Here is a 21224-nt window from a genome sequence, read left to right as displayed (position 1 = left end):
CTGAAGGTTGTACAAAGTAGGCCAATATATAACCACATCGAGGGTCTTCCCACATGTGTCAATAAGGATGATTCTTTATTATTGCTTCATAATAATGCATTATGTTTATATCTTATAACTGAAAGATCATTATTGCTCATGCATGTGAAGATTGTCGGGGAGCTTACACCCACCAAGGAAGAGGAAGAGACAATCGCCAATAAAGATGTCAGAAATTATATCTTGACGAAGAGAGGCAATAGCAAAGAAGAGTTAGTGGAAGAGCTTGTGAAGAAGTACATGGCTAGAAAGAAGTTGGAGAGGAAAGAAGCGATACAGGAATAGAGAAATGAGTTGGAGAAAAAGGGGAAGAAGAAGTTCGGTAAGAAAGAAGTGGGAAAAGAAATGAAACCACGAAACTATAATTGGATTTAGGTGCCTCGCTTGAGGGATCAACGAGAAAAGTATTTAATCAGAATTGGAACACTAATTTCACTCTGAAGATGTTTGACAATAGAATTGGGAACATCACACTGAATGTGCAGGAGTATGTATCGGTTGAGTTGATAATCCAGGAATATCTCCATATTCTTCATATTCTTCATTGACCGGTAAGCCTATATTCAAGTTAATAAATGATGAAGCGAATTGAACCGAAGAATCAAGACATAGAGCATTGGTTGAAGGGATGGGGATATCATAATCACCAACTCTTTGATAATGACATGATCATTACTTGAAGAGCCGGGACGGGAATATCTGTCGCATCCTCACTATCAAGTAATTGAAACGATGATATCTCGCAATCGTCGGGTCTTTGATCATGGAACGGATCATTACTTGAAGTGCCGAAAATATCTGTCGCATCCTCACTACCCAACAATCAAAATAACCATATTTCACATTCATCAAACTTCAATCATGGCGCAGATCATTGCTTGAAGTGCTGAGAATATCTATTGCATCCTCACTACCCAAAAATTAAAACGACGGTATGTTGTAATTGTCAAGTCTTCAATCATGGCACGGATCATTGTTTAAAGTGCTGGGAATATTTATCGCATCCTCACTACCCATCAATCGAAATGACAGTATCTTACAATCGTTGAGTCTTTGATCATGGCATAAATCATTGCTTGAAGGGTTGGGAATATCTATAGCTTCCTCACTATTTATTTTCACACCAAATTCAGGATCCACTGTTGGTAGGGCTATCAATAGCCTAGGCCTGGGTTGGTCTTGGCCTAGATTTTCAACTGTTTCAGGCGGGGCCGTCGGGCCGACCCTATTTAAAATTCTGATTTTGCAGGCCCTACCCATTGACACCCCTAACTATTGGGCATTGTTCATTCAACTCTACTATCACAAATTCACGAACGTATGTAGGATCAGAAACACTCTAAACAACATACTGAATATCAAGACAGTATATTCGAATGTATTGGAGGGTGTGTGCTCATTTCTTGGACAAATGGTGTATGCCTCACGACAGGTGTACACTTCACTTTCTCTATATACAGTGGTATTTGTGAAGATGAACTTTTATTGCAAAAAAGCATAAATGCAAGGACATCTTCGTCGTCTTTGGTTGTATGTGGAGGAAGTAATTCATGTACTTCCTCAGCATATACAACCCTCATTCTCAAATCAAATTCATTTGGTGCTATCTTTGTAATCTCGCACATTTTATTTACAAGCACGGGTATGTAAATTCATTTATCATAACAAGACATTTTTGAGTCCCCACCAACATACGAGAAACTCCCATTTTCGTATACACACTCCCATTCGTAATAGCATATAATAGGTGAAAGAGCCATAATATTCTAATATGGGTTAACCTGCAATACAAAGTGGACAGTGTATTATTATGCTTATAACATAAAAGGTCTAGGTTGTGATGTATTAAGGGCAACGTTGACATGTGTTAAGGGTCTTTGTTAGCATTTGTTAAGGGTGGGTCCAGGTTGTTAACCTGTTTAGTAAGGGTCGACGTTATCATGCAGGTTAACAACCTCGACCCATAATGGATGATAACCTTGACCCTTGTAAATATTGTTATTTACATTGGATGACAACCTTGACCCCTGCGTATATTTCTATTTACCATGCATGATAACCTAGACCCTTAATACATGCTAACCTAGACACTAAACACATGACAAACTCGACCCAAGGTTTAAGATTTTACCTTCGATAACAACTAAAACTGTAGTTCACTAGGATGATAGGGACATTGGAGAATGGAACAAAGAGGCAACTTTGCCGAAAAATATAATGTATGAACGTGATGGTTGAAGTGGTTAACGAAGCTTCAAAGAAGGCGAGTTTTAGGATGAATGCTGGAGAATTGCACGCCGAAGAGAAATACTGGAGAGATGCTGGAGAAAAACGCCAGGGAGAAATGCTCGAGGGAGAATGGTAGTGGGTCCCACAACCAGAGGTTTCCCAAGAAATAAGAAGGGCCCCTTGCAAAAACTAAAAATGCAATGGTTGACACTATCCGAGGGAGATCATACATCATCTGTGGAGCCCACCATTGCCTATGTGTGGAATCCACTCCATCCATTATCTTCAAAATTTCATGGAAAGCCATGGTTGAGAGAATGACCAACATCCGTCCAATCATATGGACCATATCACAAGAAAATAGTTGGCAGTAAATGAACACCATTATGGGTTATTGAGTTTTGTGGGCCACATAAAGATCATATCAGCGTGAGGTCATCATCTTTCAACATAAATGGATGGCTGCAAAGAAAATAAACGGATTAGATCTACTTTTCAGTGGGCCCAACGACAATTCCCATTCACATTCTTCCTTTGGGATGAGTTTTACATAACTTTTTCATAGTATAAAAAAAGGGTAATTTTGTTTCAAAAAAATTGAAAAACATGTCAAAGGATCAAAGAAATAATTTTTTTTGTAAATTTCGACCTTGGAAACCGGTTCAAAAGGGTTAGTTTAAATTTGTGGACCCCATTGTGATGTGTATTATATATCCATTCTGTCCATCCATTTTACCATAATATTTTGAGGCATGATCCGAAAAATGAGGCAGATCCAACACTCAAGTGGCCTACACCAAAAGAAATAGTGGCCCCAAGAGGTTTTTAACTGTAAGCATTCGATTTCCTTTTTCCTATGGCGTGGTCCTCTTGAGATTTAGATATGCCTCATTTTTTGGCTCAGCCATACATTCAACTGGCATAATGGATGAACGGTGTGGATAAGCAATATGCATCACAATGGGACCCACAAATATTTTGTAGCCTTACATGGTTTATGCGTCTAAAGAGTAGCACGTAAAATCAAGCAAAGCACGAGTAATAATGCTGTAAATTAGAGATGAAATAATTATTACCCCAGGATATTTACCGCTTAATTGAAAATTCAAACAAGCCCCACGGAAAGAGGAAAAGAGAAACGCGGTGGGTTGAATTCGAGCCATGGACTATTTCGTGACCGAGGGAAGGGCGTCACATCATCTTAATAAAAAGAAGAAGAGAAAAAAGAAAAAAGAAAAAGAAAAAGCTGTTTTTGGTTCTAGAATTCAACGACTCTACGGAGAAGATGGTACTGAATCCTCTGCAACGGTGGTATTACCGGTGCGTAAAATACCCAAATTCTGCAGGGCCTACATGTGGTACATGTAAAATCCACTCCTTTAAAGTTTCCATCCTCCATATTAGACCCTTCCAAAAATTAGCTAGATCAACAGCTTAGATGGGCCACATGATCACATGGAACTATGGGGATAGGCTGCCAACTATATGTTTGTAGATGGGGGTACCATGGTTTGTTTCTTTAATCAAACCTGTTAATGAGGTTTAATTCACTAGGATGAAAAGAATGAAAAGAACATAAAAAATCAGCATGATACAAAACTCAAATTGAGCTACACTGTGTGAAAAACACTACATTGTTCCCATTAGTCCTTGTGGCAAAAATTGAGTCACTAATCCGACGTTGTAGACAAAAAACAGTTTTTAGTTTAGAATTTAAGAAGTCTATGCAAAGAATCGAAAGAGAGATCAGGTATTTGATATAGGGTCATCTTCCCATCAGCCAAACCATGTTTTTATGTAGACTTTCCTAGATTTAGATTAAAATAAAGAAAACAGAGAGCTGATTCTTCAGTTGTTGGTTGACGCAGACTCATGATGATATATATATATATATATTTATATATATATATATATATATATATATATATATATATATATATATATATCCATCCTCTCCTTTTGCACAATATATTCGATTCTGATAAGTGGGGTCCTTGGTTCAACGATCCAGATCATTCATACATCAGCCTCAACAGTGGATGGACTATGCCTCTAAAATCTCCTCGGTAGAACAATTCTAAACCTTTGATATATGGCTTAAACATAGACGGTTGTGCGAGAAATATAACAAAGGTCAACATTCTACTTGGAAAAAAAAAACCATCATAGGAGGCCAGATCTTTCTGGTGATGATCCATCGAGAGTGGGACGCAACGAACCAATGTCATGGATTACTAAACCTCTGGCCCCACTTACCAGAACTCGAAATCAGGGTATACCGTTCAGAACCTGGGTTGGAGGGGGTTATCAAACAATGAAGGAGAAGAACAACATGATGCATGGCTGGCGTATTTGCACGATAGAAATGCGTTTTCAGTAATTCAGACCAACTGTTACAGAATGGACGGTACAGAAGAGGAATTCAACATCTACCTTCTTCTTCTTTGTTTATTTATTTTATTTTATTTTTAAGGACCACTCTCATTTTGAGTTTTACACGTTGAATGTAGACAATTGACCACTTCTCTAAATATGCTTTGCCTGGGCTCATCTCTACAGCGGTATGCTGGGTCGCCATGCAATCGTAGCCCTTGGTGGAGCACCAAATCAATAGTCCTAATTATGATCAACATCCACAAGTGTCACGTTTATCAAGCAGTCTGGATCATCGGATTGATATGACTTTTTAAGTTCTTGGGTCATCAAGGAGGAGTTTGAAATGGAAGGAGGAAGAGCAGGTTAGAGCCATGATACCAACGTGGTCAGAAGACCTTCAAGGGCCTGCTCCACACATGATTTACATACCCTTGTAATAAAGAATTGAAGATGACTGATCACCTACCGGGAATGGCATGGTTAACTTGTCATGCAGGCCCAACTTTTCTGCCAACATGCCACTTGTTTACACACATTCACACCATGCAAACAGTAGGCCCCACCATGATAAAGATCTCTCATGTCAAAGTCAGGTTAATCCACTTGTTAGATGGACCACACGTATATGTTGAGTCAGCCCATTTGATGAGGCATGATTTTTATGCCAGTGGATCTTCATTGTGGGGACTAACATTTGCATTGTATGAATGTCCTGCACAAGTGGCATGTTGGCCGAAAAGATGGAAGCGTAAGCGACAAGGTGTTGCGCTTTCACCAGTAGGTAATTGGTTGTCTGCAATAGATGTAGGTGTTCCAGTCGCTGGAGCTACTCTCTGATGAATTTTCAATGTTCTTGGAGAGCCTGTTGATAATTTAGGGCAGGCCAAACCTAAGCCAGTCTAAAGAGCCCAACAGATAGGCTGTTGTTGGACTGAATTTAAGCCAGATCAGGTCAGGTCGATCCTCGACTGTTATCTGTCAATGGATCAGGGACTGAAGATTGGGCCAAAGACTGGACCCATTCTGTCCATCAACAGGTTGTAAATTTTGGGTCCATCTCTGCACCAAGAAAAATAAACAAAATAAAAATTTAGAATCTTTCCTCAAGACTAATCATATGACAAACACAACTAGAAAGAAAGAAATAAAGGAAGAAAACTAATTGCCACAACAGCCTCAAGAACATACAAACAAGGCCAAAAGCAGTTGCAAGTTCCTTTTAGAGGCATGATCAAACAAAGCCATTAACTAAAGAATGATGATACACATGTACCTAATATGTTATTAGGTGACCAATATTACACTGGATTTCAAGGATGCTGAGATTGCAAGGAATCCTCCAGGCATCTGTAGGAGCATTCAGTCCATGCTTCAGGCATCTCCCAAGCACACAACTGCCTGAAAGCTTCAGACAACGCTCCTTGCACTCCCAATTAAGCCTGTTTAGATCCTTGAATTGGCCAATCCTGGATTGAGCAATACAAGGATCCAAACAGACCCTAAGACTTTAGCCATCTATTGTGGACACTGGACCTGTGGATTCAAGAGTGTGATAGCTATTCACTCCCAACTTAAAGGAAGTACGTTAACTGTTGTTTCTTCCTGGAACCTCCTTCCCCATACAATTCGTTCCATTGCTTCAGCTCACTCATGATAGAGCCCTCGGATGCAAAACTGGCTGCAACCTGCATTGCAAAATCTACGTTCAGGAAACAAGTAGAGAATAACTACTGTCTTCAACTCAGTTGCTTGCTTTGCAATTCCCCAACATACTGAATAAACTAAACAGACAGGCGAAAAGTGCTAATTAGCTTGCTGAAACAGAGGCTCTGATGATGGGTCATAACCAGATAATCACACCAAATGGGTGACCCCAACTGCCTGATTGGAAGCCATCAAAGGCTTGGCTAAAACAGAAAAAGAGGTCAGTGTTCCAAAGTCAACAAAACTCTGTTAATTAGAGGTAGGAACAATCTGGTTTTGGGTGATGCCCAACCCACATTAGAGCCAACAATGTGGAACAGATCAGCTATAACTATGCCACATGTATGCGTAGAGAGAGGGAGGGAGAGAGGGAGGGAGGGAGAGAGAGAGACTTGATTCTTTGCGAGCCTCATGTCTTCCATGTTTAACGGCCTGAGGACAGTTACTCTTTCCTCCATTTCTTCTTCTTTACTGTTTGAACCCTCTGCTGCCTTTTGTCTTTCTTCTGCTTTCCGCTTCCTTTCCTGTGAAAAGGTATCTTGGTGAGACGACAGTGAGTCAAGGAATTGTCTTGAAAGTGTGAAACAGAATTATCTCAATATGAGTTCTTACCAAATCCTTTAGCCTTTCTTGTTGTATTAACTCTCTGACAGGCCGATATGCCGCCGTCATACACAAATTCTGCTCTCAACAGTTGTTCAAAGTATTCTTTTAGAAAAGAAGAATCAAAACAACATGTTAATTGTCAAATGGCTTTAAGAAACATACAGACCTTAAGGTCACTTCCACTATATCCTTCTGTCAGGGTCGCAAGCTCCTTATAGTCAAGTCCTTCTTTGACCTTCTCTTTTGACAAGAGTGTTTTCAGTATCAATTCCCTATTCTCAACGGATGGCAGACCAACCATGATTCTGTTCATTGCAGTAACGATTAAGGATTAGAATATTTAAACATCACTTTAGTTATTACATGACCATGCACAAATACCTGCGCTCAAACCGTCTGATGATTGCTTCGTCGAGGTCAAACGGCCTGTTTGTCGCTGCAAGAACAAGGATCCGCTCGCCAGGTTTTGTCAGGAGCCCATCCCAATGTGTCATGAACTCATTCTTGATCTTCCGCATGGCCTCATGCTCCCCTGCTCTAGTCCGTTGCCCCAACATGCTGTCAACCTCGTCCACAAAAATAATAGTAGGAGAGACCTTTGCTGCTAGAGTAAACAATGCCCTGACATTTTTCTCATCTTCTCCAAACCATTTTGAAGTGATGGTGGACATTGAGACGTTGATGAAACTCGCTCCAGCTTCTTTGGCAATAGCCTTAGCCATCATCGTCTTTCCAGTACCAGGTGGCCCGAACAACAATATTCCTCTGCAAGGCTTTAGGAGACCTCCTTCAAAGAGATCAGGTCTTCGAAGGGGAAGCATGACCAACTCCTGAAGTGATTCTTTTAGTTCATCTAAGGCACCTATATCTGCAAATGTCACCCCAATTTCACTGGCAGGGATGACCTCTGGTCTAATGCGCTTCTCGAACTCATTGTCGGGAGCAACTTCCTGTGGTCAAAACCAATGAACTTGATCTAGTAGTTTGGCAGGAATACATTATTGCAATTCAAACAAAAGGAAATAACCAACAGGGGAAGACTAAAGAAAAAACCAGCTTCATATAGTGATTAATATATAATGGTCTTGATAAATAATATCCAAAGAACTTAAATTAAGAAAAAAGGTAAGAAAATCTAATTTGTATCAGATACGGATGTGTCCATGAGTTGCCAACTGCTAACCAAGTCCAATTTTAATATGGAAATTTATTCATACTCATTGCCTGTTTTCCTTTGATATCTAAGTGCACGGGACCTGGATCTGTTATATGTATTGGCAGAACAGAACTGCAGGATATTATTACAAGTACCGAGCTAAGGTAAGAGAGTTATGGAAAGAAAGCCTGTTTACTTATTTCGGAAGAGAATTGAAAACCGTGGCATATCGCCACTATATTCTGGATGTCGAAGAAATAAAAGTTGCAACAGGACAGGATGTTTGAAGTAAAAAGCAAACTATTCCATGTACTATTGCATTTAAACTCAAAGATACAATTATAAATTGTACCAGTAATGCCAGTCACTACCATGCCTGAAATTGAAGAAATATCCATTGGGAACTAAAAATGCAGTGCTTTGAGCCAAAAGAAGAAGTTCCAAGGGCATTTTTGGTAGATGACTAAAAATGAGTTTATCTCATTTTAGTTCATCATAATAATGTACTAGAGATCATGATTGTTGGTTATCGAGATTATGATTCTAACATATAATTACAAATAACTAAAATGATATGAACTTGTGTTTAAGCATCCACCAACCAGACCCTAAACATTGCATTGGGAAATCATGGACATGTTTAATAACTTCCATTTTTTAACTCAATGGACGCATGGCTAGCAAATTCCAAGGGAGAGGGCCCACTCCAATTCCTTTGGTCAGCCATATTTCCATTCACAATATTTCACATATGGAAGGCCAGTAATGCAAAGATTTTCAATGACAATCCGTTTGGGAAAAGAGGAAATGCTCACAAGACTAGCTACAACAGTTACGGAATTCTGCTGGGTGTGGGGTTTGAAACCAGTGAATCTATAGAGGAAATGCTTGCCCCTGAGAAAAAAGGCAGCAGGATGGGTGAAATTAAACTTCAATAGATCTGATTCTGATTCGACGCCTATGGGAGGGGCTGGAGGCATGCTCAGGTGCAGGAGTCATTGATAGCTTTAGCAGAAGAATCAACCATTGGAAAAGGAATCTAGCTGAGTTGAGATTTCATTCAGTTTCATTTGATTTTGTTTTTAATAGACTATTCAATTCTACCAAAATATGAAATGCAAAACTACATTTAATAGCTAATTGCTTGTGCGGAAGGAACTTTTCTCCCTTCTCTTTTTTGTTTTGTTCTGCCAGAGCATTTCTTGAGTCACTATGAATGGCCAAAATCTGGAAGCTAAGGACAGCATGAAACCAAATTCGAGAAATATCATGCACAAAATTAGAACAAATTAAACTTACAGGTAATTTTGGCGGAAGAGATGGATTCTCACCATCTTTCTTCACTAATGCAACAGATTTCTCTGCCTCACTCTTGTTCTCAGGTCCCGGAGCTTCAGTTTTTGTTTCAGGCGTCACACCAACAGTTGCATTTCCCCCTTCACCCTCCTAAAATGAATGAAAAGAAATAGGCAGAATCTCGTATTAGTACTCTCAAGCCTTGATGCCATTCTGATGCAAGACAATTAACCACTTGCTCTAAAAGCTCGAACTGTTAGAGCATGGAGAATCAATCCCTTTATCTCATAGCCCAGGCCCCACATCTCATGGGTTAGGATCTCGGCCGAACCCCCCTTGTGGGTCCCAAACCACATGGGTATTGCCTCACACGAGCCACCCACCCCAAGTGTGCCCCTGCATCCCATAGGCAAACCCACTCGAGCCCGGTGTGAAAATGCCCCTGCATTACATTCCCTTTCCAGTGAGAAATAAAACCAACCTTGCTAGTTTCAGCGTTTGTTTCGAGCTTTAGAGCAGGTTCTTTGACACTGAGCTTACTTTCCTGGAATATGCTCAATCCATGGGACAAACTGTTCCATGGAAGAGTTAGTAAGAAATTGAATGATAAAAGGAAAACTACTAGTCATAACAGCAGAATTATATACTATTCTAACCTCTTGGATGAAATAACCAGTTTCCCATTTCTGTACTCAGGGTTCTTGTTATTCATCAGGTGGTGTGAAATTGCTGAAACAACAATTTCTTCTATGTAATTACTGAGAACCATCGTATCCGCAAGGCAGATTGAACCCAGATCATCACAGTCAAGATCATTTGCTGTGAGTACCTCGATGATGTGGTTTCTGTTGTCCCGAAACTGGATCACTTTCATGTCTTCTTCCAGTTGGGATTTCCAGTTGAGAAGGTGGGTCTCATCTTCAGGTGGCTTAATCTCAATGTTGTAAGGGAATAGAAGAGTCAGCCTCTCGTCCACATCTCTATAATCATTACCTGGATCCAACATCCTTGAACCAAGGATTAATATTGGTCCTGATAGTTTGCTCAGCATTTTCCGGAATAAAGTGTATAGCCTTTGCGATCTAAATAGAAGCTCTTCAACATTCCTGATGTAGAGGAGAATGGGATTGGTTTTCGATACTGAAATCAGAACCTGTACAGTGAAATCAACATTTATATGCACCCATCAACCACTCTTTGAATTGCTAAACACACCCTGGAACCTACATTTCATGAATAGTTTCTAACATCTTACATCAGAAAGTCATTCAGGCTGCATTTGGCTCATGAGCATTTCACAGGCATAGAAAAACAAATTTATGACTTTGGAATTTCTACTCTTAGGCTCTTAGTAGGTTTCGAATTTCTACTCTTAGACTCTTAGTAGGTTTCTGTAAATTGTGAAATATGAAGAAAAATCTCTTTAGTATCCGCAAGTATAATTTCATGAATTTTGGAAATTTTACGAAGAATAGAAAATTGTTTTAGAATTATTTTTCTCGTGGCATGAACCAAACACAGCCATTGTTCCATAACAAACCAGAGACAACTAGGATGAAACAGGTTATGCTGTAGTCTAGACAACAAAATAGAGGCAGTTTACCTTGTAAAGTGACTGTATAAGAAGTTTCTCATCAAAACACCAGATGCTAGTGTGCCTGAGAGGAGCTGAAACAGAATCAAATCACCAACAAGCTTTTAGATAAAGAATTCCAGACATCTTCAACCCGCATGTGCAATGTGAGGAGAAGTTAGTTGGTCAGGGTTGATAATGGACAGTTTTCCAGGTATAAACATATGGTCCGCTGACACAAAAAATCATGGGATAAGAACCTGGATTAACAGGAGCAGAGTTTGAAGCAAGGCTACTGATATCAGCGGCAGCAGAAGCATTTCTACGAAGCTTTTGAGCACCATGCTCAAATTCAGATCCCCTACAAATACAGGGAGATAACACAAGTGGGAACTAATATGCTGAAAGTAACTTAAGCTTGATTCTTATAAGCTGCGCATCCCCTAAGAGTAACCTCAAGTATGCTATACCTTGACCTTAAATCCATACCACTGCTTTGCCTCCTTAATGTGCCTGCAACAATCCTCTTAGTCAGAGTCTATAACTTGGAAGGAAGAAGATAGAATTTGATATGAAAAAAAGAGACATGATTACTATACAGTTTTAAAGCATAGAAATTAATGATAGGTAACATAAAGTACTACCAAAATTTCCAACAATAAAATCCGTAACTTGGAACTTTGGAACAAACAAGATGCCTAATGATGACAATTGTAGGACCAATATTTCCCCCGCTTACCAATTTGATTTTATGGACCTTTAATTGTGCCGATTAAGCAACATTTAAGTGATTGGGCAGAAAGATGGATAAGATCAAGAAGGTTGATAATCTGGTATGCAGTTTGTTAAGTAGGTATAACAAGAAAACTAGGAATTTAGTCATCACCCACTAAAAACTCATGATGACTGCTGATTTGTGGTCAGTGGTCAAAGGTGTTTCTCATTTTCCAAAATCTATATAATTGAAAAAGAATAGATTAGATCATTATGAAAATGAAAGCAACAAGAAATGACTTTAGAGATGTCTGATGTGGAACAAAATGATTTTTTTCTTTTTTTTTAATACATGAATATAGCACTCCACAATCGGGAAAGAATTTCCCATGACAATCTTAGAAAGACAAAATTATTCCAAAAGAAAATATACTGAAGGTGAGATATGATATTTTAGCGCATTCTATTCAAAATGAAATGCAAATAATAGACACTGCAAAATAGAAGGTTGATTGTCTAGGACCTCTAGGCCCCTCGGGCTTGGCCCTGCTTGTTTCATGACATATTTTTGCTGGAGCTGAGATATAGGTTGATTCTCTGAATACTATTGTAAGCTCATGATCCCATCAAGACTTTGTGGTAAGCATATATCAGTAGTGATATTGAGATGACATTAGAACCATGGTAGGTGGATCAAATTACTAATGAGCAAGGGACAAGTAACAAACAACATTCATCAGCCCCAGGAATATAGTTCAAATTGGGGACTTTTAACCTAAATGTGCTACCAAAGAAGAAGATAGGGCTTCCTTTAATACCTCTAGATTCCTCTCTTGGTGGAAGGATTGAAAATGATCCAAACAAATTGGACATCCGCTCCAAAGTTGTCTCAGAGATGGACCTTTTGAAAGTCTACAATAGAAGGAATTGAAAGAAGATAAGTTTGAATATTTGTTCTGCTTCAAGTTTGCAGGTTAAGTCATCTCTTCGACAAGCAGTGAAGGAAATAAATGATATATTGTTTTATGCAAAATCACCATACGAAGAAGTACACATGCATGTATGGGTATGAAGATACCAATGTCCCAAATTACTGGAAATCAATTTCTACTTCATTCTCTAAGAACTCTATCCATATCTGGAGGAAGTAATGCAATCCAATTACCAAATAGATGATGATTTGATATCAAATCAATGTGAATCCAATACTCGAATTGCTAAGATAGATGAAGAAAACACAACACACAGGACTATTCAATTAGAGAGGGATAAACAACTTATTAATATCAAAATCTTACAATGGTTACATGTAATAACAACTTCACAAAACTTAGAAAAAGTGTAGAGTGTTAGACATATATGATTGCCCATGTCACATGTGCCACACATGGCTAGGCCGTGTGGCTGGATGATCGTGGTGAAGGGGTCTGTCCCCTCACCCGTTTATATTATTGATGGGGACATCAGAGGACCTACTCGGGTGTACCAGATATGGAGACAACCACTCACATCAGCACAACTTTCTTTGTGGATGGGAGACAAGTTCCATATAGGGCCTGCCGGACCATTTTGAAGACTCCACATGCATTAGACATGCATACCACTAGTTACAAGTACCTAAATAACAACTTCACAAAACTCAGAAAAATTATAATGCCTCTACCTCCTAGGAATAACCAATTTTTTAAACGTTATAGACACATCTTAGAATCCTATTGAATCTTTAACCAAGATATCTTGATTCCAATCAATCTAATCAACCCAAAGTAGGATAGTTTATATCAGCAAAGTTTTAGCCAAATTATAATCGCTAAACAAAAAACGGCATGTGTAGATGATGCAGGACAATTAACCACTTGCTCTAAAAGCTCGAATTGATAGAGCATGGCGAAATAATCCCTTTATCTCATAGTCGAGGCACCAAATCCATGGGTTAGATCCTCGGCCGAACCCTCCTCATGGGCCCCAAATCCATGGGTTCTGCCTCACATGAGCTGCCTGCCTCACATGGGACCCAAATCTGTGGGTTCCACAGGCTGCCCACCCCGAGTGTGCCCTTGCATCCCACAGGCCACCCCACTCAAGCCTGGTGTGAAAACCCCCGCATTAGTAGATCCAGTCCATTGACAAAATCAGCACTTCTAGAAACAATGACTATAAACCAAAAAACTTAGCCCTCGTAATTAACAGCAAAAAGCAAGTCAGAAGATGTTGGACCCAATGATGAGCCTTGGACATGCATTAGGGAGCCAATTTCGTAGGAATGTATGGTTCTATTAACAGTGGGTATAGACAAGAGACAATTTTATACGCAGCACAAGATACCAAATGCTTGGAACTAATATAGAAATCTTACAGGTTCTTTTCTGGAGGTGCCATATTTGCTCTGTATCTGTGGCAAAACACCAGTGGACAACATTAGTATGATAAGCAAGTAAAAACCAAGCAAAACTGCAATGGTAGCTTCTCACCTTTAGTGAAAAGTCAGTTACATCAAGCAACAACAACTTGGCTTCAAAGTAACGTGCTAAAGCCTTGGCTAACATTTGCTGGTAAAGCTCTTCAAAATATGAACTTTCAAAATCAACTTTATTATAAAAATAAACACAAACAAAAAAGTATTTCCAAACTAAATCTAAAGGAGAACATATTCCAGAAAACCTACCAGCAGGTCCTGAGAGCAAAATGGTCCGACTAGCAGGAGAGAGATTTCGGGTATGCTTAAAAAAGTCAGCTTGCTTCAAATGAACATATGCTGCACTCGTCAGTAACACACGCGTTTGCTCGCTGTTGTAGACAGAAACAGCAGAAGGAAATCAGAACAAAAATGTAGCAATGTCCAAGAAAAGAAGTATGTAAAATTGCATGAAATTGCAGAAGAGACGTCTGATACAACAAAGCCACTTGACAACCACTGCCCTAAGATAACACAAGCATCCTTTTAAACAACTGGAGTCATTGCAGGGCAGATGTTAAGCTTGAGAGTCACTATTCAATGCCTATTATTAAAAGAGAAAAGATTGTGCTGTTATGGACAGAAACTCCTGTCTGACTAAAAAAAAACTTTCCATGTGTATAAGAGCTGAACCTTTCATCAGCAGGCCCAAGAATATATGTTATGTAGCTAAAAAATTGCACCAATTCGACATTCTAACTAAACGTTTTCATGTTGAATGTGCTATTACTCATTTATTTTATTTGTCCTTTTATCTCCCATTTGTGGACCTTCCATTGAATGATGTGGACCATCTAGTCTGTGATTTTTGTGTCATGGTCCATCCATGTCAGGATCACTAAAGAATGATTCACATCTCATTAAAATGTGTCCTTGCATACAACTATTAAAAATGGGACACAGTTCTGTCTGTGACTAACACAAAAGTTGGGTTTTTATTAGAATCTTAGGGCCTGTTTGGGATCAAGGAAATGAGAACGTGAATTTGGTAAGTCCATGAACTAGTCAAATTCATGGACTTGCATTGGAATTTGGTTCCAAAGTCCATTGTTTGGGGATCCAACTAAAAATTCGTGGATATGGACAGCTTTATCACAGTGATAGAGCATTTATTGCAAAGATATTATTATTTTTTTCTTTTATAAGTGTCTTTCATTTTGACGATTCGCCTAGTCTTAAGAGTTTTTTTTTTGGGGATTTCTATTTGCAACCCATGGATTTATGGAGAAGTGGATTTGGGAAATCTACGGATTTGGCAAATCCCCAATAAAAGACAAACATGGGAGATTTGAAATCCATGAATTTCTCAAATCCTAACCCCAAATCCCTCAATCCCAACGGGCCTTAGGGCATGTTTGGGGTTTAGGGAAATGAGACTGGATTTTATAAATTCATGGACTTGTCAAATTCAAAGATTTGCTCTAGGGATTCAGATTTGGCAAATCCCAAAGTCCATTGTTTGGGAGTCAACCTACTAATCCATGAATATGGGAGCACTTATGGCAATGTCAGACCATTTATTGCAATGGATTATAGGGGTTTTTGAGAAATACCTACATCAATGATAGGCTATTTGCAAATACCCACCTAAAAAGGTTGAATTTGTAAATAACCATGCCATTAATATGTTGTTATTGCAAGTACACATTTTTCTTTTTGTAAACAATTGTTAACTTTTGGAGCATCCCTCACCCTTTGAGGTTAAAAATAAAAACCTACCTATTGCACTAAAACTTTTAAAAAAATAAAAAATAAAAATCCAAAAAACTGCTGCCTGCTCTCTCCTCTCCCTTGAGATTTGGGGAATTATTTGTGGGGTCCATCCACACAACCCACACGATCCATCTTTAAGGCCCCATAGTCAATGGTGAATGTAAATTTTTTTTATTATCTAATAGTGAGGTTTGTTATTGTTTATAGTTGTTCATACTAATTGGCATTTTCGTCAGTTTATAATTGTGGGCCTTTTGTCATTATTTAACTATTGTTAATGGAAATTGTTGAAAATTTGATGGAATGTGGATATTTACAATCATGGGGAATTAATGATATAGTCATTTGCAACGCCAATTTTTTGTGTGGGTATTTGAAAATACCCTATTTTAATGTGGGAATATGCAAAAAAACCCCAACTTTTATTGCTTTTAAAACAAGTCTTTCATTTTGTGGATTTGTAAAGTCTTTATTTTTTATTTTTGGGATTTAAATTTGCCCCAAATCCATGAATTTATGGGGTGCGGACTTGGGAAATCTGCCGATTTAACAAATCATCATATAAGCCTTATCCCAATTAAGTGGGGCTGGCTACATGAATCATGTTCCACCATTCCACTCTATCGAGGGCCAAACCTTAACCTGCGGTTAGACAATAGGTCCTCAAGTCTTTTCTCACTACCTCCATCCACGTCCTTTTGGGCCTTCCCCTTGCCCTTTTAGAGTCTTTGACATGTACCAAATCACTCCTACCACTTGCGGTTCTTGATCTTTGTTGAACATGACCAAACCATCTAAGTCTACTTTCCCTCAACTTGCCACAATCCCTCTGAACATCTGCATTTCTAATTCTATCCTTCCTCATCTTGCCACAATCCCTTTGAACATCCTCATTCCAGCTACGTTTATCCTATGACATGCTATTCTTTAATTACCAAACATTATGTCCCATAAAGCATGGCTGGTCTTATACCTATCCTATAAAATTTTCCTTTCAATTTGAGTGGCACATGGGGATCACATAAAACTCCAAAGGCACATGTCCATTTCTTCCACCAAGCTTGAATTCTTTGGGCAACATCCTTCTCAATATCTCCACTCTCATGAACTATTAACACAAGGTATCGAAAGTGGTCATTTTAGGAAACTTCTTGGAAAACAACCTTAATTGATTCCTCATTTTCACTCCTATCGTTAATAAAATTGCATTCCATAGACTCTGTTTTGTTTTGGCCAATTTTAAATCCTTTAGATTCTAAGGCACCCCTCCATATGCCTAGCTTTGTGTTTATGCCCTCGCTTGTCTAGTCAATCAAAACTATGCTGTTTGCAAACAACATACACCATGGGATCTCTTCACACAAATGCCTTGTTTACTCGCCCATAACCAATGCAAAAAAGGTATGGGTTCCATGTTGACCCCTGGCTGAAGCCTATAGTAATTGGGAACTCGCTTGCCTCTTCACTAGTGGTTCTCACATTTGTTACCGCTCCCTCATGCATATCCTCAATCATGTCAATATATCCTCTTGAGACTCCTTTCTTTCCCAACATCCCCAAATTAACTCTCCAGGGACCCTATCGTATGCTTTCTCTAAGTCAATAGAGACCATGTCGAGATGCTTCCTCCTCTCCCTATATTTCTTCATCAATTGTCTAAGTAGGAAAATAACTTCAGTGGATAGTCCTCCTAGGCATGAAACCAAACTGATGTTCCAATACATTCGTCTTATGCATTAGTCTTTGCTCAATCACTCTCTCCAAAGTTTCATAGTATGGCTCATGAGTCTAATCCCACGATAGTTAGTGTAGCTCTGTATGTCTCATTGTTCTTATAAATAGGTACCATGGTACTTTTTCTCCATTTGTTTGGCATATTCTTCAATCTTACAATCTTGTCAAACAACTTTATCAACCCAAATAACCAAGTATCTCCCATACACTTCCAAACCTCTATTGGTATACCATTTGGTCCAAGGGCCTTTCACATTTTCATCTTTCTCAAAGCTTCTTTCACTTCAAATATCATAATCCTACGAAAATATCTCTAGTGTCCTACGTCATTTGAGTTTATAGTCCCTTCTATCCCTATGCTCTTAGAGTGGTTGTCTTTTAACAACTTAAAAATAGCTTCTCTACCTTTCATTGATCTCAATGTCTTTTACTAGTATCCTCTGGTTTTCGCTATTAATGCATCCAACATGAACCAGGGTTCTACTCTTCCTCTCTCTCATTTTTGGAAGTTTGAAGACATTTTTCTCATTTGGAAAATCCTCAATAAAAAACAAACAAGGGAGATTAAATCCATGGATTTCATAAATCACAACCCGAAATCCCTCACCCTAAACAGGACCTTAAAGAACAAAAATAGTTCTGTAGAAAAAAGTTGTGCATATAAAATCAGCACTTCAATCAGGAGAAACTAAACAAATGATGGATGTGCCTCTATATTTAGCTCAGCTTTCTTGCTTTATGCTGGGACCAGTCATGTTTCCAGTTTACAATGTGTAATGCATATTTGCCAGAGAAGGACGTTAAGATAAAACTGGTAGATAGTGGACAGGGAAACACTGAGAGAAAGAAACAGGAAAAAATGTTGAAGAAAACCAGGGAAATAAATTATTAATTAGGAAGGGACAAGAAATAATTTAATTTTTACTAATGTTAATTAATTAGGAAGGGAGATAAATTATTTAATTGTTAAACAATAAGAAGATGGAGATCTGCAACACATCACAACTATAGATTCAGACACCACAAAAAAGAAAAAAAGAAGGAAGAGTACTGTTAGGCAAAAGCAGGGGAAAACAAAAGATGAAAGACGAAAATGGGAATTTCTGTGACGCTAATTATTAAACAAGCAACCTATTGATGAACACTGGCAGCTTTAAAAATCAAATGAAGCCGTAATGTATCAAAAAAGAGCCAAACTTCTCCGCAGCGATTGGTAAACAAGAGATTGTTTACCAAAATCTTGCGCAGTGCATTGAAAATGAGGGTAAAACACTTTCACGCTTGCCATTATCATAGGGTGGGAAATTTTGGTACACGATCACTTCCATATCCAATTGGTAGACAGTATTTTCTCATTTAAAAACCAGATCAATTGATGGATCTGAAACTCTATCATCTACGTCAAAAGCCACCTATTTTGCCTTGATGGCTTGTGATGCTTGCATCCCTGCACAGGCTGCACTATTATCAGATATATTTATATAGTCAACGGTGGATTGCCTGTTTACATTGAGGGTATTTTAGCCTTTAATGGTGTTACAAGACCAATAGAGTTTGCTTGCCATATAAGATTATGCTGTCCCTTTACCTGAGGTAATAAGGGAAGTCATCGAAGTTGACATTGCTATCTCTTCCATCGATGACCTGTTGCCGCAGCTCCTGCTCGATCCGATCAGCAGTCACACCAGAAGAAGAAGAATTCGACATCCATTTACTTACTGTCTGTCCAGAACACAAGCCAAGCCCGACACCAACGCCGACTCCGACACTCAGTGCCGACATGAGAACGTTTTTCTGGTCCATCACGTTGAAATGCTTGAAAATCCAATTCTTTTATCCGAAACTCCACCTTTCCTCTCTCTATTCTTAACAAACAAAGAGATGGGCAGATCTTTAAAAAGAAAGCGATCTTTCCTTATCCAAGCAGAAACTCTTGATGTGAAGAAGGAAGAATGATATCAGTGAATGAGAAGAGAATCTGTTTATCTTCTTTTCCTTTTGTTCAGTTCCAGACTCCAACCGCAAAAAGAGATTTCAAAAGTGAAATAAATAAATAAAACAAAAAGATTTCGTGGAGAATTCAGTGGCTATGAGATTTCAAAGGGCGAAGATGGCTCAATTTTTACTTTGGACGTCGGAAACTTGAAAATTTGCAGGTCCGATTTAAATGAATCAGATGAGAAAGATCACAATCTTGTTTTAATTTCACAATGAATCTCAAATGTTGGTTTCTAAAGAGAATTTAAATGGAAATCTGGATCCAAAGGAATGAGAATTCGGGCCTTTCTAGATTAAAAAGATCCAAAAGAAATCACCCCAAAATTCGTGAATTTCTTGAAACTGAATCTTTCATTCCGGAACCGAATATCGACTGAGAAATGGATATTTCAACAGAGTTCAGAACTTGGAGATCTGGATCAACATGAAATCTACAAAATAAAACAGAGATTCTGAAAATTTGTGGCAGAAACTAGTACAAGAACCGAACGGTTTATTGAAATTACGACACGAAATCAACTTTTCCTCTGAGACCGTTCCTGGCTCTCATTCTCTCTATCTATTGGCTCAGGTCGCTTCTTCGATTACCTATTTATACGGAGACCGTATATAACCCTAGAAAGTAGCCGTTAAAGCAGGTCGTCCGGGTGCATTTTTTGGAATGAAAATTTCAGAGGAGGGAGTCGTTACTCATTTGGGCGGAGAGGAGAGTGGCTCGAGTCAGTTCCCGCCTTTTCCGCCCTCTTCTTTGTTTGCTTTTCGAGTTTCGCTGCTCCTCGACCCGAGGATCTGTACAGTAATTATCTCATCCGACGGTTCCCACATGCCACGCCTGTAACCGGATGTGTGGGACCCGTTGTTTAATGAATATGTTATTTATACGAAATGGGACTGCAGTACGCTCTTATCTTCCCGAGTAAACTCATTTGGGTCCACCTTCAATGCATGTGGTTTATCCATGCCATTCGTTTTTTCATCTAGTTTAAAGGGTTAGGCCCAAAATAGAAGCATATCCAAAGATCAAGTGGATCACATCACAAGAAAAAAGTGGGGATAATAATTCCCACCATTGAAACCTTTCTAAGCCTCAAAGTGATGTTTATTTATCAGCTAACGTGTTCGTAAGATCACACATACATGAGTGAAGGGAAAACACACATATGAGCTTTATTCAAAACTTCTATGGCCCTTGAGAATTTTTCAACTGTAGACATTCAATTCAACTGTTCACTATGGTGTAGTCAAGGTGTGGCCAATTTGAATATTGTATATACTTCAATTTTGGGCTAAGTCCTAAAATTATCTAGTAAATAGATGAATTGAACAGGATAAAATATATAAATGGTTTAGCCAGTACACTGAGTGTAGTGAGCACTAGGCAATCCACTTCCTATTGCCTATCCGCTTATTCAGCTCATTTTATGACACGATTCCATGACATAAGCAGATCTTAATCTTACGTGGACCACACCACTGGAAACAATAATAAATAACAATTAAAAGCTTTTCATGGCCTAGTAAAGTTTTAGACCAATTCTATCTTTGTATTTTACCTTTAACCAACTCTTATTGGCCTTACCAATGGGTTGGATGTTACACCCTGACCAGTAGCTCATGGGGTAGGTTGAGCG

At 38.8% G+C, this 21224-nt stretch overlaps 1 protein-coding gene across 1 annotated transcript; it reads right to left on the bottom strand.

The window, feature by feature from the left end:
* Positions 1 to 5856: 5856 nt before the first annotated feature.
* LOC131241327 (uncharacterized) lies at positions 5857 to 19961 on the bottom strand. Its single transcript, XM_058240129.1, has 15 exons — positions 19184 to 19961; positions 14165 to 14480; positions 14050 to 14085; positions 12512 to 12605; positions 11450 to 11492; positions 11240 to 11340; positions 11010 to 11074; positions 10063 to 10559; positions 9888 to 9978; positions 9410 to 9556; positions 7336 to 7904; positions 7121 to 7259; positions 6961 to 7029; positions 6741 to 6872; positions 5857 to 6329 (listed from the first exon to the last, which is right to left on the bottom strand). Exons 1-15 carry the CDS (start codon positions 19396 to 19398, stop codon positions 6216 to 6218), a joined length of 2628 nt encoding a protein of 875 aa, XP_058096112.1. The 5' UTR covers positions 19399 to 19961; the 3' UTR covers positions 5857 to 6215.
* Positions 19962 to 21224: the final 1263 nt, after the last annotated feature.

Source organism: Magnolia sinica, chromosome 3 (genome assembly GCF_029962835.1).
Source record: "Magnolia sinica isolate HGM2019 chromosome 3, MsV1, whole genome shotgun sequence".
NCBI lineage: Eukaryota > Viridiplantae > Streptophyta > Magnoliopsida > Magnoliales > Magnoliaceae > Magnolia > Magnolia sinica.
This window is presented reverse-complemented; position numbering and strand designations above follow the sequence as displayed.